Here is a 17,930-nt window from a genome sequence, read left to right on the forward strand (position 1 = left end):
TGTTCATCCCTGTGAATTCAGGTTGGGGAAAAAAGCAGTCTGACAGAAGCTGTAGGAAATAGCTGATTTTTCAGTGATGGAAGGCAAGTTTCATCCTAGGAGCTTGCCTATTCCCTCCTAGGAGTGATAGCCTAGGAGGGAATAATGGCAGATCAAGTGGAAGGGTCCACTTTAAGGTTCCTGCTGTGTGCATGGTACAACTTGGCGTAACTGGCTTGAGAAGGCAGCGTTCCTGGATGTTTCAAGCTGGACTGACGTAAAAGCTCAGTAACCACAAAAGCCATTTTTCTACAAAGTTTCTGACATGCCTGCTGGGCCAAGGCACATCTCTAAGAACACATATACACAATTTTCAAAAGCACAAATTAGGAAATCAGAACTATTACAGGCTGAAGATTAGGGATAGGTCTTTTTCATTCTTTAGCTTTGGGTGTAAAAATCAAAGTTTCACAAGTCTAATCTTGTGAGAGACCCAGAAAGAGAACAACTACCTCTGCACAGCAAAGGGCTGCCCCTAACAAGTCCTCTTGGGTCCAGACTGGGTCCACAGAGAGGCAGTTCAAGTGCATCTGGACTGCGCTTACAGAGCTGCAAATGCTGGGACTGGGGTGTAAGGCGGTGCTGATGTTGCAGCTGAGAATTAGCCCTCCATGGCCTACTAGCTCTTGACCATACTGGACTTGAACTGACTCAGTGTGGAGACCTTGACATGATTCCCACTCCCTGACCATGTCCCTGCCCATGGCAGGGGGGTTGAAATTAGGTGATCTTTAAGGTCCTTTCCAACCCAAGCCATTCTGTGATGCTAGGATCCCTGGTACTCCAGGCAAGTTCCCTGAGCACTCACAGCAGAGCACTCAAGTCTTGAACACCATTTGGGTCTGTACAAAACACAGACAAATAATCCTTCCTAACCAGTTCTGAAAACACAATGCAGAGACACCAGCTAACTCCGCAGAAACTTGCTGGGTACATTATAGTCACCTCTAGCTGGTAGGATCCCAGCTGACTCTTACAGGTTTACTCCAGTGTCCCTCCATCATTTTCCCTGTGCTCCTGCAGAAGAGGTTTGCTCTCTCTCAGAACACAGCCTAGGACAAACATCAATATTGAGTGAAAGCTAATAAATCCACCCACAGCACCCATCAGCACTATGCAGAGACATAGCAGGAGTTAGTTCTCATCTGGCTTGTAAGACCACTGTATCACAGCTGACAAGCCCTGTCTGACTAGTTAAAAAGGGAACAGAGCATCTTCCAAATGACAGTATTTCTTAACTTCTCAGTCTTTTTATTTTTTATTTTTTTTTGGTGGGGGGAGGTTTTGGTTGTTTGTTTTGGTTGGTTTTTTTTTTAATTTTTCCATTTAATTCTTCTTCTTAGGTCTGGAGATAAACAAGTCTCCATGTTGGGATGTACTACTTACAGCAGCTTCTTCCCAGGTTTAGTAGTCCCAAATTGCATCAACACAACTGAAACTTGAAGCTAGCATCTGCTAGCTGTGCTGAAGGTTAGAACTGTATTTCCTGGGCTGGACAAGCTCTGCAGGCTGTAACCACCTTCAGCTGGCTGGGAGGAAGAGGAGCCTAGTTAGACAGCAGCACTCCCAGGCCTCTGAAGGAAGAGTAACTTGAGTTTACCTTCCCTCACAAGCCCCTAGGATCACCTCTTTCCTTCCTTCACTACCTTTGCTCCTTCCAAGACTTCAGAATGTATACCATAAAACTGGGATGGTCACCAGTACGTACAAAGAGCCTATCCCCCTACCACAGGGGTTTTAGGCATTACCATGAAACAGGTAAATAAAGACTGTGTTTAGTAACTGGGGGGAGGGAGCCCAGCATCACAGCCAAGGAACCTGGCATGTCAGCTACTAAAAGGCCACATGGAAGTACTGCAATTAACCTTAATTCATGGTATGAGATTTTCAGGAGGGTTAGGTATCCAGTGACAATGTTTAAAAAATAAATGCACAAAGAAGTAATATGCTGCCAGAACTGTAACAAAAAGAATGCATAGAAAGTTATGCATTATGGATGATTTAGCAGTATCATAGATAGCACAGGCTCCAGCAAGAGGAGTGAAATCATCCCTATCTTCCCATTTGTCGGCAGAATTTTAACAAGGGGCTCCTGGGAGCTCTTGGGGGCTCCTCCATGGCTCAACAGACAAATTAACTCATCAAATGGAAGGTAGGGATGATTAACTAACAAGAGCCCCCTCCAGCCCATCACTGGCACATGGTTATTTCACCCAGATGGTGTTCACCTACCTGAAACTGGTAATGACAGTCTCGGATTGGATTTACAGAAAAACATAGATAATAAGGTGCTGCAAGAGTGACATGATAGGAGTTATTGGTCTGTGATGCTCTAGACTGTGCCAGAGGCAGCAGAGCTGTTTTGAAATGTTAGCCTCTGTTTTGTAACGTTATCCTCTCTGCCCGAGAGATTTCCTCTGCAAATGGGAGACTTGGTCTCCAGACAAGGATTTGACCTGACCCTTCCTATACGACAGTGGGACCAACAGCAAGGAAAATGACATCACATACAAGCAGAAGCAGTTTGACAGCCCTTCACTGGAAATGGATGAATGTCTTTGTAGTGTTAAGGACAGTGTGATATTTTCTTATGCCTTAGAAAAAAACCCCACAAGTTTCTCTGGCTTTTCTCCAGATGCAATTGAGGTGACAATTGGTAATGTTTTGCCTGGTATCTTCATACTAGTGTGAAGAGTGCTTTTTGGGCTTTTAAGGACAGTCAATATAGCCAAGAAAATCCACACCAGTCCTGATGGGGGGTGGGGGTGGGGGAAGTAAAGCAAACACAAAACCAGGAAAAGAATTTTAAAAATGCATTTTTCCCCCAGATAGGTAGAAATAAAAACTTATTGCTCCTCTTGTGCTCGCCTGGAGGGTCAAATGCCTTACCGGACACATCCAACCCGATGTCAGTAAGCATGCAGTTAGGGTTTCTTTTTTATTACAATAATTGCATATGACTTGTTTTTTACCTGACAACTTTAGAATTTCATAGGCAACAAGCCTATGAAAATGGACAGGCTAAGGACCTGTGGAAGCTAAGACCAGCCCAAGAGGTAGGTTTCCTTACATGAAAATTTGACATGAAAAGCTATGCCAGACTGAGAACACTCTTGACTGCCACCCATTTTCCTCTGAAAACTAATATTTGACCACGATGGGCTTCTTGTTACATACAGACATGCCTCCTGGAGAGTCCATAGTTCCTTAAGATTATAGAGTAAGACTTTCCAAATGGGATCAGGAACCCATTACCAGTCCTAATAAAGTGACAGCTCAAGGGAGGAGAAGCAGCAGCAGAGGAACACAGAAATAATTCCTCAACCTTCCACTCTAGGTGGTGCTGCCCGAGCAGGTGGGGTTGAACCTTACGACCTCCTGAGGTCCCTTCCCACCCCAACAATTCTGTGATTCTGCAAAGCCCTCCCCTGCCCCAAGCTCACTCTTCATCCTCTACCAGCCATAGTCACCCGCACTACCTGGCTGCCCACACCTCACCAACAAGCCCTCCTGAAGTGAAGACAATAGACCTAAGGTCCTCTTCACTCAGTCTCAACCCACAGGGCCTGGCAAGGTGGAGCACATCGTAACTAGGTGCACCTAGTCGGCTGATGCAAATAAAATAAAAAACCCCCACACCTGAATGCTAGAAGAGTTCTACACCTCTCATCATACCTGCTTTTCACTTAGGGTCACCGACTGCTCTGTGGAAACGTGCAGTGTTCTCACCAGTGCCAAAATCCCAGTGAGAAGTCTCACTCCCATAATGTTTATCACCTGCATTTTCCAATGCAGTTCCTGAATCGTTACGTCACTGCTTAAACAGCAACTTGGGAGAGCAGTTGTTGGGGTTTTTTTCATAAAGGTTTAAGACTACTTTCAGAAACAATTAAACAATTCTGAGTTCCCTCCAGAAGAAACTACCATTCCAGGAGAAAACTCCCGTTGTTTCTTCTAGCAGCTCTCTGGAAGCAGAACCTTCCTCTGACCAAACCAATCCTCCAGACAACCATTACCACCACCTTCTTGACAGTCATCTCCTGGGTGAGAAACAAGTTTTCCATCCAGTTTCTCTATTTTCAGGCAAGTGTATCTCCCATAGGAGAGATTTGAAGTCCATCAGACTACTTGATGGACTGCCCCTCCAAATCCCTATAAACACTCAGTGTCACTGAGCCCACAAGGAGCAGATATGGAGGCAGACAGAAGTGTTAGAGGTGTGCGAAGCTCCCTCTGCCCGTTTGACACCTCTAACCCTGTAACATGCTTGGAAGGGCTGATCCTCCTGAACTTCATGTGAGCAGTTCAGGCAATTCAAAGCTGTCATAAATCAACAAGTCAACAACACTCGCCCAAGGCTGCCACAGTGGTTCCTCACAGAAAACACTCTGTTCTTCTGATTATTGTCTTAGTGATTAGAAGTGCCCATTACGGACCAGCGCCCCATTGTTTACTGACAGTAAAGCACAAAAGCACAGATGTGTGTGAGGAAATGGAAGCATTATTCCGGTGCATCACACAGCTCAGGCTTCATGACAACACCAAAATCTCAATAGGTTTTGGTTTTGTGCTTTCATAAACAAAACCCAGTGATTACTGCATGTGGTAAAATGCACATGGCCCTTCAGACTCATCACCACCACAAAGTGCTAATTAATTTCTCAATAATTACTAAGCTAGGCTGTTGCTCCATTGTGTCAGGATGGAAAACTCAGCCAAAGCCACCAGCCCTGTGTTGTGACAGGACTGATTTCCACCAAGACCTGAAACCAGCCCCCTAGGCTGCGCATGCATTCATACAGCCGGAACCCTGTGCATGCCAGTGCTGCAGTCCATCACCTGCAAACACAGGCATTAGGAGCCTGTATGCACCTGCACAAAGCTACTGAAATAAAAACCAGGCACTGGAGAAAAAAAGGCCCAGAAAGCTGGCAGGGGCACTCCTCTAGAAAGGTTGCACATTTCTGGTGTATCTGTGTATTAACCATAATGCTACAAGTGGATAAGGTTTCACAGACACACATGCACACACAAACTTTTCCTTGTATTTTTCTGCTCACAGGGAAACAAATAGTTTGAGACAATTCAATACCAAAACTTCCTCCCTGCCACACACCTGCCCTGTGCAATTTCCTCCTCCTGACCTACACATGCACAATAGGTTAGTGGCACCAAGGAAAAAAAATAATTCCTAAATTAAGCCTTGCTGTAATTTTATCCTTCTGTAATGGCATGGGCCTGAGTTAATGTTAAGTGGGATGGGGCAGCAGAGAAAGAGCACGCCAGGGTTAAGATGGAGCATTTAGCAGCAATTAGCAATGATGCACAGTGCAAAAATAGCAACAATATAAAAAAAAAAAAAAAAAGAAAAAAGAGGTTACACTAGAAATAAAACCATTAAGGGAAATAAATTTAACAGTTTAGCCAATTAGCATTTGTCTAAGATAGGCAAACTTTCTGTGGCTGTTGTTAAGCAAACAGGGAAGAAAAAGCCGGAAGAATCTTATCAGGAATATTTACTTCCCACCAGCAACGACTCCGGGAGTGGTTTTTTTTTTCTAACAAAAGACAGAGCCACTGTCCCACTTTTTTGTGGCCCTCTCTGCAGTTCTAGGGAGAAAATATTTAGTTCAACATTATCGTAAGCTAGAATATGGCTCTATTTATGTGACAAGTTGACAACATACAATTTCATGCTTGTTGAACTGATCTGTGTTATATATTCACTGCGAATATTATGAAGACTCACCATTATAAATATGAAACAGTATACACTTATTCAAAATAACTCCAGCAGTAGCAATTTATAGCTCGGTTGTTTGTGTGCTTATGAAGTCCAAATGCCACCTTAAGAAACTGCATCTCACTAAAACAGATGTGGAGTGTGACTGTGACCAAAGTGGATTTAAGATGACCTCTGTGAAGGGAGGCTATTACATTTTTGTCTGTATGGCAGCTGACACCAGTTTGTATTTAGATATGTAGCCAGTGGGAACACAGTGTAACACAGTGTCCTCAAGGGCTGGTTTTAACCTGGGCCAAGACATTTGTCTAATGACCTAATTAGCTTACTACTGCTCTTGTGAGTGTTAGTCTTCCCTCTTGCAGAGAGGATAGGTGTTCAGCAGAGCAGAGACATGGTGAATATCTCAAGCCACGACTGCTCCAGGTGAAATATCTCCTTAATGGGAATGTGAAGGGGATCAGTTGCATTTTCTTGATTGTGTGCCTGGGGAATGGTCGCGGTGGCCTCGTACATCAAGCAATAAGCTCTCAAAGCAATTGTTTTTTTCTCATTTGGGACTTCTTTCCTGCCTGAAGGTTTCGACCAACACGCAAGGTTCTTGCATTAAAACAGAGATGTGTTTAGACAGTTTGTAGTTTGTCCAAGCAGGAGAGAAAAGGGAGCAGCAGCACACCTTGCTAACATGGTACAGAGCATTTGCATAAACTCTTTCCAATTACATAGCAGCTGGTTCGAGTAAAATAAATTCCACTTACTGCTAGAGCCTTTTTAAATGTCAGCATAGCTAGTCATAGATTATAGTTTACATACATCATCCCCATAGATGTAATGTTATTGTGCTGGTCTCCTATTTAGTAGATGCAGAAACCTGAGTCAGGCCAGAGACACTGGAAAAGGTAACTCATTCAAACACACAAGAAATGTGACATTGCTCCATCAGGAATATAACAATTCTGGCACTTTCACCCTGCCTCTGCTGTTTATTTCCCCTGGAACCGAGGGTCTTTCTCCCAGTCTCACATGCGGTTTTTATGATACATTGTTACCTTTTATTGTTCTTATAAAGTTTCCTACCCCAAATCTGCATCTTTTGCCTTTTATGTTTATTGTTGTATTAAACCTACAATGTTGTCTGTTTCCCTACTAAATCTATCTCATAACCACATACTGTACATTCATTTCTCTAGGACCTCAGTAGCTCTTATCTGTTTGCTTTTATGATCTCTTATGAACTGCTAGGAATAGCAATTTGCAGCGCTGTTTGTAAAGTCATCTCAGCCTGAACTCAGCCTTCCCCTTTTTTGCTATGCAGCGGTACTCTCAGCAGTAAAATCCCATTTGCCATAGAAGCACATCATTACAGGATGCATTTTAGAGGGACACAAGTTCCCAAGCACCCTACGTGTGCTTATCATGTAAAACATTCAATGTGTATGAATCTGAATTTCAAAACTCCTACTTATTAGAGCAGGAAACTACATGTTGATATGAGATGGTCCTGTGCTACCTTCAGATTCACTGATACGCTGCCCACTCTATGCTACTGCCCAGAGCTATTTAGTCTGCGCTCTCTGAGGCCTGAGACATGCTGCTATGCCATTCACACAATCTCAGTTCTTTTAAGCACTTTGATAAGCTTTATTCTGCCATTATACCATCTAGAACATTAAACAAAATGTTTAAGTTCTATGTTAAATCACAATCAGTTCCTATTAACTGTTCCAAACTCCTCATTTTTATCAACAGTTACTTTATTAAATCCTTAATAATATAGATGGAATAGTTAGTTAATTTGTGTGTTGAGCCATGGATGTTAATTTGTAAACATAATAACATACTGCAATCATTTGCATAATAGCATTTTAATCTTTTTAGTAAAAGCTGTAATTCCCTACAAAGTACGCTGCAGTAGAAACTAAGTGACTATTGGTAATAATAAAAAAGGCCTTAAAATTCTGATCCTATTATAGTGTTGGAACATACCCAAACTGCTACCATAATCTCTGAAATGTTACTGTTCTCTGATTTAGGTGTCTGTGTCAAGAATAAAAATGAAGTATAACTGGTAGCAGTAGACTATTTCCTAAATGTAATTTAGTATTCACTAAGCACCAGCACTTTGCAAATAGCTCTGAGGCTTTCCTTCAAAGTTCAGAGCTCTAGTTATGCATATTGTGTGAGGTACACCATGCAGCTCACCTCCAGCCTCTGTTGTGCTGAATAGATGGCTATGATAAATCATGCTGATTTGGCACTGAAGGGCATCAGCCATCAAGGATTTGACTACTATGTCTTTTTTTCCCTGAGATTATATCTCCTTGAACTGCCTGCCCTGGGCTACTAGTTTCAGAGAAAATTAAAAAGTGGAAAAAATGCTAGGGGAGGCCAGTACAGAAAGTCTATATAGGCTCAGCTCTCTGGAAACCCATTAACACCAGTCACAAGACTGGCAAAGAAAACATTGGTGGTTGTTTAAAAGTCAGGCCAAGTCATTTTACGCAAGATCTGGTAATTCATTAATCAATCTGGCTGCAAACCTTGAATGAATAACCTGAAATAGTGAAAGAGACTGGCAGCACCACAGAACACAAGGGAGTTTATAATATGAACCAATGCAAATTACCCTGGTGATGTTTAAGGCTCTCCCTTACCCCTCCTACCCTCATCATCTTCCTGATGCAAACCCTTCCAAATAAATAAGAAATCATTTATCTCCATGAACTTCCCTGCTGCCAGGGGCAAGACAGTATGCATTTCATTGTGTATCTCTTTCTCTCCCCAGATTCTCACTGCTTGTCATACAGTGTTTTTTGGCAGCCTACAATCAAACATAGTAGCCTATTCAGGCTTTCCAAATACACGGCACATAGCACAGTCTTGATAAGTAACCTGGACTACACCTATGCAAAACAATTAAAATAAAGTCATCAAACAGGAGCATCTTTCTGGAATACAGAGATACATAAGTAAATTAAATCCACAGAAGGGCAAGCAATGTGGGTTTTCTGAAGGTTTTTAAAGGCTAAAAAAAAATGTTCTGCTAAGTAAGAGAACACCACATTTGGAAATCTTTCTGATTTTGCACAAGTTCATTACACTTTAACAGTTATTGCCTATCCATGGGCTACATCAGTTCAGTTCTTTGTAAGCAATCCCAACAAAGAGATATATCCACCGTAGGTATCTTCTCTCTCCATAATGCTAAGCTTGGGTCACAAATAATTTTAGAATTGACTAACCTTACACGACAGGGTATGGTATATTTGAGGAAGCCTCGGGGACAACAGTTTTTGTGAACAAATAGCCTTATCACTCGTGCCACATCAAGTTGTATGGTTCATGTTTTCACATAGCATTGGCCTTGAAAATGAAAAACTAATAATTTTGGTTTTATGAAAGTAATCAAATTAATTTTTACAAACAGAACTTTTAAAAGCCTAGTTCTTCACAAAAGCAAAACATGAAAGTGAATGATGCAGTGAACCATCTAAATAACTGGTCTCGGGTAACTTGTTAACTATTTACTTGCATGAATCTGTGTCAATAGACAGTGCCCTGAAGGGCAAGAACTCCTTCATTTTATCTTTCCAGTAGTCAGAACAACAGGCAAAGAAAACTAGGTGAAAACCAAAAGTGATCAAGCTGTGATGGAAAGAAATCAACATATTCATAATACGCCTACATGCCCACACTGATAAGAAGAGCCTCTGTGCTGGGACAGATGGTACAGGCTTGATTCGGGACTAGTAGCGGTTACATTGGCATGTGAGTAGAATAATGCAGAGATTTATTAGGTGCGTCTGCAAAATATGTGTTTTAATACTAGGGAGAAGGGCAGTATCTCATCACACCTAAGCAGATGAGAGCAGGGATATATTCTCAACACTTACATACTATCTAGACTAATTGGACCTTTATCTCACTTGGCTTCTGATTGCTACCATAACTATTAATAATTTCTAGTCTATGAGACTCCCACTGCCACTGGAAGTGCCTATGCTCGTGGGTGCTTGGCTTAAGTGGGTTTCCAGGAATATAATTTGCAGAAAGCCTGAAAATACAAGCCTTTCTTAAAAACTGTGCCAGAGAAATCCAGGAACTTTGTAAAGGGCTTTTGAATACTAGTCCTCACCTACATGATGACCCTACCGTATCAGTACCTCAAAGGAGAGTGTGCTTCATTTAAGGTAAGGCTTGGCAATTAACTCTGTATAGCTTGTGCAATTAACACTGCTCTTGTACTTTCCAACGTTTGTTTGCCATTCTGGTTTTCTCTCTTTCACCCCAAACAGACTGTATTTCTGTTTTTGTATGACAAAGCCTCATCTAGAAGCTTAATTTAGATAAAACATACTACTCCCACAGTGACATGAGAGAAGAAAAAAAGGAGATAAAAAAGTAAACAAAAAATGTATTTCCTTTAAAAATAAAAGTCAATGCAGATGAATATGGAAAAATCTAGGTATTACCAAATGAGAAACTGCACAAAACTTCCATTCTCTCAGCTAAAACAAATAGTTCCTCGCAGAGTTTGTGAGATAGTCTCTGGAGGAAGAACACATCTTCTTCTGTTCTTGAGCACCCCCAGTTGTCACATTACAGAGTGGCAGAGGCAAGAAATAGTGCAAGGTATCCAGCTGCACGATGGAGAATGGGGACAGGATTAACGTATGGGAGGAGAAAATAACTTTTTCATTCCCATCTTCCTAGGCCAAGCAATGAAGAAATGTAAATATATGGCTCTATGAAGCTGAAAATAGTCTAATTTTGCACTGCAGTATTGCAGAATGCTATTAGAGCACAATTTGCCCCTACAGGTAACTTTGGGCCAAGCTGTGCTATGAGAGACAGTCATGCAGCCTGCAACTGAAGCTGGTGACTGCGAGGAAATCCAGGTTGACAAAGAGGACAACAGAATCTGTCTGATAGGAAAGAATCTAGTTCTGATCATGCCACTGTTTTTTCTCAGACGATTTGTATGCTCAGAGATGGTAGATGCTTAATTATATTACTTATGTGGAACTTAACACTTTGAAAGTCTGCATCTTCAATTGATTTTTCGAAAAGGAAAATGCCTCTGCATTTGGTTTTTGATGAATGCAGAAAAACACGTCTCCTCAGTTATTAAAAAGGCAAAGCCACTCTCTAATCACACTAGTTGTAAATGGGTCCCCTGTCCCCCTGCTTCCCTGCTACTGACCATCCAAACCTACACACCAGCAAACCCTACCCTGCCTGAGGCAGTACAAGTGCAATTCAAGAACAAGACAGGGTTTGGAAACTTTGTAAACAAGGAGTGGAACATTATACAACTAATGAAAAAAGAGGGTCTAAGCACAGGGCTTTGCAGGGCTCATTTCATTTTGATTTGAATAATATTAATTCCAAGTTACTTGGGTGTAAATGATAGAAATCGAATAAAGAGGACTAGTTTCTGCTATCAGTTACACTGGTGTAAGTTCAGAGTAGCTACATCAGGAAGATCACTGTGGGTTTAGAGTTGTATACAAAAAATAAGAATTTTATTCAGGTCATCTTAGGTCAGCATTTTACTATACTGTTTCAGTTAATCTTTCGCAGCCTTTAAACTCAACTGTGCTATTCAGGGCTTCCCTGAGCCAGTGGGCTAGCCGTACTTCCTGGAGCTGTGGTCCTGCTGCGCGAGAGGCAGCACCCGTAGCCCGCTGTCACACAAGGTCTTCCTGACACCTAATCAATTTATTGTCCAATTTCCCAGCCAGTGGACGATCTATAGCATCTCCTACCATCAAGGAGGGAGGGAGGTTAGGGTTCAGGAGGGGCACTAGGAAGTGGAGAATCATGAAGGCTTTACACAACAAAAGAAAGAAGATTGGAGACAAAGAGACAGAAACCCTCCTCTCATACAGCCTGATCCACAAGGCAGAATTGTAAAGAAAACATTTAAATCTCTCCTAATACCCTGCAGCTTTATTTTTAAGACTGTTCTCCACCAGGAGATCTATGAAACATCCTAAACTATGTGCTGGTTCCTGAACCACTGACAGCCCTCACTGCCTTCTCTGCCACATCCACCCTTTTTCTCCCCTATACATCCACTACAAGGGCCTCTCAATTTGTGTGCAAGTGCCTTGCACAGTAAGGCCCTGAGTGGTAAAAAACCTTTACTAGAAATGCTCCAGCTACTCATCAGCTAGCTGCTGTGCTGTACTTTGCTTCTTGCCAGGGAATGCAAGAGGAAGACAACAAACACGTTTTGACTTTTGTTTTCCTTTGTAGCTGACAACTGTGCAGCTCCTCGCCGTGACGCCACAGGGCAGTGCGCTCTAGGCACTCTTTATCCCTTTCCTTTCAAAAATCAAAAGTTCTACTTAATTCCTTTCAAGGCCTTTTCTCCTTCTCTCTCCAGATTGCAGGCCCTGTTTTGATCATGTGGATTACTCAGAAACCATAATACACATCACCATGTTTTTTGTCTCTCAACAGGGAAAAAATAGTAAAACTGTTGTCCAGCAGGCTAGAAAAAAAAGCAAAGTGCACTTGCATTGCCTTGCCTTACCTCGAATATATTGGCGGGTTCATTGCTGTACTGATTTGAGATGATTTCTGACTGGTCGCTGTACCACTTGAGTCCCCCCAGAAAGCTGTCTGCGTCCAGGTCGTTCACATCTAGTTCGGAGAGGTCAAGTTCTGGGAGATCTGGGCAAAGAGGCTGGTCTTCGCCAACCAGAGCAGCACACTGCAGGAAACAGCAACACAGAAATAGTTCCATTAATTACCAGGAATCTATTAACTTTAATATCATGTGATAAGAATTAAGCCTCGATTAAGCTGTGGCACAGGATCACTAGAACTGACTTTGTTTGCCGGGAAAAAAACCCACTAGGTATTAGATTATTCTTAGCTCTATACAGGTATGCAAAGAGGAGGGGAAAATGGGAGAGCATGAGTTGTCTTCTCTATCACATCTCTGTCCCGGGGCAACGATTTTCCCTCTCCCTATACTCTTTGATAACAATCATATTCAAAGCTTTATTAAATCTAACAGCAGAGGCCAAAGTATGGCCTTATTCTCCTGCTTCAGAGCAAACCAGTGCAGGTAGAAGTTACAGATGAATACCTCTGGGCAAGGTCTGTCACGCATTTCCTGATGCATTCAGGTTAAAGAGGCACAGCCTGTTACAGCCTACAGCCCTGGAGGCTAGCTCAAGCTGGAGACAGTCACACTTTCACTTCTACAGAACCTGACCATAATCCTTGAGGTCAGTAATGGTGGTGGCTACCATATCGGCATAAAAAAGTATGGGTCAGAGATACTGCTGTGCTCTTTTCCTGTTGCACTTGAGGTACAGACAGACCATAGCCACTCAGTTACATGTCAGGGTCCTGGCAGCTGAAGCGTGTTCTGAAATACTTCTATATTCACCTTTGGGTGACAGGGATAATGAGTTCACGCAGCTTTTCACCTGCTTGGTGTGAACCCGTACATTGTCCCAGCCAGTTTCCTAAGTGTCCCCAGACAGCAGGCACACTGCAGTGAGGGAACCAAAAGCAATTTCCTCCTCTGGCAGCCTCAGATTCAGTAATGCTAACACAGAGGGTCTGTGAAACATTTTGGTTGAGGTAGTAAACAAAGTCTAGTCTGCATGGATCCTCTTCAGCAGTGCAAAATGGTTTTCTCTCCACAACTTATGAAGAGAGCAGTGATAAACACAAATAAACGTCAAATAAGTGTCCTTTTATATGCTAGTATGATAGGGTATTGACTCACCTACTAAGCAAGACAAAATTAATAACACACATTCACTACAGCATAGCAATTGAAATGCTAAAGTATCCACCAAAACCATTTCCTAATTACGGAAAACACATAGTAATGCTTGGCAAATAGCAGAGTCCCATATGTCAATGCTGCTCGATGAAGCAATTCCTCCTGCTCTGTACCACATACCCTTGTAACTCATCTCCAAACATCTATGTTGATACAAGTATACTGCAAAACTTACATAAAACTGAAAAGGCATCAGATGCTGAATGGTTAAAAGCCATTTAAAGTCAACTGAGCCTAAGGGCTTCCACCCTGAGCATTTCCAGCATTGTGCTAAGGATGGCCAACAGCAGGTCCTCCTCGACTCCTATCAGTTGACTGGGTGGTTTGAATGATTTCCCAACTTCTATTTGGACTGAAGTCAACCCAGAAAGTGCCACTTTCTGAAGACAGATGTCCGTAGGGCACTAACACAGTGTCCACGGGTGTAAATTGCTCAGTACCGGTTATGTCACTCTCGTCAGGACCGCCTTGTACAATACTGCTGCTGAAGGTGCATTTCATTGAGGATTTTGTCCCTGGGAGTCGTGGAGTGTCTGCAGTGCGCGGGCTGGATGCAGCAGCGCAGCCGAGAGCAAAGACTTTGTTGGCACAAAGACTCGGTGCAGCTGGTGCGAGCTATAATTTACCAGACAACTTCTACGTCTACCAGGACACTACGAGATAATCACGGAATAGGCCAAGGGGCAAGGGAGCTGAGAGGCTGCAAAATGAGGCTCCGAAATAGCAGTTGCTTTTCTTCCTACTATTTACGGGACTGCAGAACTTTAGAAGTCAAAACCCCACTTAAGTGATTTTCACTGCACACAATTCTTTATGATTATCATGGGCAAAGGAAAAAAATTAAAATTAGACTTCCATCTTCTTTAGCACGAGACACAACCTTCCAGTAGCAATCTTATAATGAAGAGATGACCTTTTTTGATGCTTGGGCGAAGTCTCTGATTTCATTAAAGGATAATCTAGTTTTTGACTGAAAGGTAGATTCTCAGCATCATTCTCAGGTTTGTGTTGTGGAGGTCAGTAGCTTATAACTGATGCTGTAGACTTCTAAAGTATCCTGCTGATCTGTTACTGCTTTCATTTGTAAAAATAGCTTTGCCCTGTGAACCACCTACTTAAACATGTTTACTTTTGGTAATCTGCATTTTGAAGTTTCTACAGTGGGCTTTTGGAGCAATGTAAACAATGGTATTAAAAAAAATCCTGCTCACCGCAGCTTTCATTTGCCTACAGTGACTGCAGTGTCACCTAAAAAACTGTAATTGCTGAAATGAAGTATATATGCTGTGGCCAATGTTGACATGATAATAAAATCAATGTTTCTGAATATGACATTATGCTTCTAATCTAAGACACATTAGTAGCAAGTGTTCTTGTTATTAATTTATATTTGGCCTTTGGATGATGCCAGATTTAACACTCAAGTCCTAAAACTGTCCTCATCTGACACGCTGGTATTTACTGTTTGCCTATACATCTGTAACAGGTGCACCTGTGCTGCTCGCATACATTTCACTGTTTTCCGACCGCTATTTGATATGATAGTTATTCCACAACTATAGTCTTAATTTTATAGTAGCATTTAGGAGGATAAAGCAGTCACTAAACACAAAAGGCTAATTACTGTGCGTTATTTCACTCCAACAGACTTTTCTTCTCTTAGTTCAGGCACAAACAATAAATTAGCTTAGCTGCACTGATGATAATGAATCATTATAATTAAGGATAATTCACCATTAACCTTTTGGATGTTTTTGTGCCTTTGAAGGTAAATCTAAAAAAAAAATAAAAAAAAAAAAAAAAAAAAGGAAGACTGGACTTGTGCCATCTTAATTATATTAATGAAAATATAAACTGTGTTTTATTTTTAACAAGTTTTTTGAACAGTGAAGGGGATGAACTCAGGAAAGAACGAGAGACTTGACAGAATGTGTGTCATGTGGATTCTCTCTATCAATCTTCGCAACCTTACTGTACATCACCTTCATTAAGCTGTGAAGCACTGGGGACGCTGATCAGCTACAGCGATGTAGGCCTTTATTAAGCAACATGCCATCCTGTCATTACGTGAGCGAGAATATAATACATTTTATGTTGACAGCAAACATTAATGATTCAAAAAATGAAAGCTGCCTCTAGTTCCTGCCGCCTGCGATATTTTAGATCGGTAAAGGTGATCCCCTGAGCCAAAGCAGCACGCAGATGCCAGTAGTGCTACAGGAAGTGCAATGCAGGAGCACACTGGTAAAATCCTACCCACAGTTAATCCATCCACCACACAATTAATATTAAGATCAAATCTTTTTTTTTTTTCTTTTTTTCTTCTCTGCACTATGAAAAAGCCATTGACATAATTTATCTATTCTGTTACTAGCTTGAAATTATTGCAGGAACTCTAGTGATTAAAATAAATCTTCAGTATTTCCATATAAGCTGGTTCCTCAATCAGCTCCTAGCAGCATTAGGAATAATACATGATGGAAAAATGAAGCTCCGGCAGCTGAGACCCATGCTACAAGCCAGACAACAACCCACAGGATACTCCAGCTACTCAGAAACAATTAGGACTTTGGAGCCAGAAAGTCATCCACTTACAGCCTTGACTCATAATAGCTACAGGACATATGAATTATCCATATCTATTCCACTTTACCAAGAAATCAAAACAAGATAAGAGCAATTACAATATGCAAACAGAAATCAGCAGATACAATGGCAAGCTGCAAATATTTAAAACATGACAAAAAGGCTTGAGAATCCACACGCATGCTCCACCAGATAGCAAAAATATACTGGAGAACACGGTAACGCTTTTACTTTGGATGGGTAGCTCTCTATAGCAGGAACATCTTATTTAAAAAGCATCGCTTGTAACCTGTTTTTCCCTCCCCCATTGCCCGAGGGGAGCATTTTAAGCACTTATTCCAAGCTCGCAGCCAGAGGATTAGTTCCTTTGAGCAGGTCTGTATTTGGGATTCCTCTCCATGGGGTCCAAAGAAAGTTTGCCTCGCTTCGGAAGTTGCCCAAACTTTCAGGTAACGCTCCATTTTGCTGAATGCAAACATGCAGAAATCCTCAAACCTCAATTTATACTCCAGAGATTACCAGGGAGCTGCTTGCTTTTTTTTCCCCCCTTTATGAATTGTAGCCAGCAGAAGCTGTGGATTTGATGTATTGCCGTCTATTTTTACACAGGCAGCAGCGGCGGCGGCAGCAGCGGCAGCAGCAGCAGCAGCAGCAGTTCACACAGTCCTGCATAAACTCTATTCTCATGGTTCATCCTGTTGTCTCTGCTGTACAGTGGGATTTAACCATTTGTTGGACTACTCGGAATGACTGCGAACCCTGCTCTATGGGACATTAGCTACGGCGTCATTATGTCAATACCAGAAGAAGCAGGGAAACAGTCTCCTTCCAGAAATCTCTTCTAAAAGCATCTAAAGCCAAACAACGGGGTATTCATTCTTGTGTGCATGTTTAAATTCTGCAGCTGACAAATAAGGAAAAAACCTTCGACAGAGCACAGTGAAACAAGCAATTAAAATATGCAACCATTGGTTAATTTTAACTTTTTTTTTTTATTATTTTTTTTTTTTTAAGGAACTGTTAATCTTATTCTAAATAAACATGGCATTTTTCCAACCAGGCCACTAAACGCCACTGGAAAGACTTCAGACACCGATTCATACCAATATCTTAGAGCATAAATATTGCATATGACGGGAAAGCGAGCCAGAGGCACATGAAAATAGTTTCCAACTGCAGGAGATACTGATGACAGGAGCTCAGCTTTGATTTGCTCAAGGCATCGCAGAGTAACCTTAAAATAGCAAACTTACTGGAGTTAAGATAAGATTGGGACTTGTTTGCAAAGTCTGCCACCTTGGCCGCCCTGCTGGTTCCCCACGAAGCCCCTCAGCCCCCCGGCCGCTTGCACCCCACGCCGCGCGCCCCTCACCTCGAGATCACTCCATACAGAGTCCTGGTTGCACATGTCCCACGCCATCCAGCTGCGGAGCGACGGCAGGAAAGCGGGCAAACTACGGTCCAGAGTCAGGCAGGCAGGCAGCAGACACTCATGCAGGCAACGAGACCCTCTCTGAGAGTGAACCGAAGGCACCTGTCTTACTACTGTTCCCCGTCACATGACAAAGCTATTAAAAAGTAGGCTGGGCTGTCACTCATCCAGCCTTCTGGTGCCGCTGCTCCAGCCCGTGACGTCACCCAGGGGCAGACCCAGCCTGAAGTGAAGTAAATCTTTGCAAAACGCGCTCAGAGCCCGGCGGCCGCGGCACCACGCTGAGATTCAAAGCACAGCGCCACGCCACACCCCCG

At 42.3% G+C, this 17,930-nt stretch overlaps 1 protein-coding gene across 1 annotated transcript in view; it reads right to left on the reverse strand.

Moving 5' to 3' along the window:
- LOC104401608 (peroxisome proliferator-activated receptor gamma coactivator 1-alpha-like) overlaps positions 1-17,690 on the reverse strand; it is a gene marked incomplete at its 3' end in the record, with an annotated part of 40,290 nt that extends 22,600 nt beyond the window's left edge. Inside the window, exons 1-2 of the mRNA XM_010009243.1 lie at positions 17,554-17,690; positions 12,324-12,503 (exon numbers count right to left, since the gene is read on the reverse strand). Of these exons, the coding sequence (XP_010007545.1) occupies positions 12,324-12,503; positions 17,554-17,601 (228 nt within the window). The remainder of the gene's footprint in view (positions 1-12,323; positions 12,504-17,553) is intronic.
- Between the last annotated feature and the right edge of the window lie 240 nt (positions 17,691-17,930).

Source organism: Nestor notabilis, unplaced genomic scaffold (assembly GCF_000696875.1).
Source record: "Nestor notabilis isolate BGI_N333 unplaced genomic scaffold, ASM69687v1 scaffold32710, whole genome shotgun sequence".
In the NCBI taxonomy this organism is placed as follows: Eukaryota; Metazoa; Chordata; class Aves; order Psittaciformes; family Psittacidae; genus Nestor; species Nestor notabilis.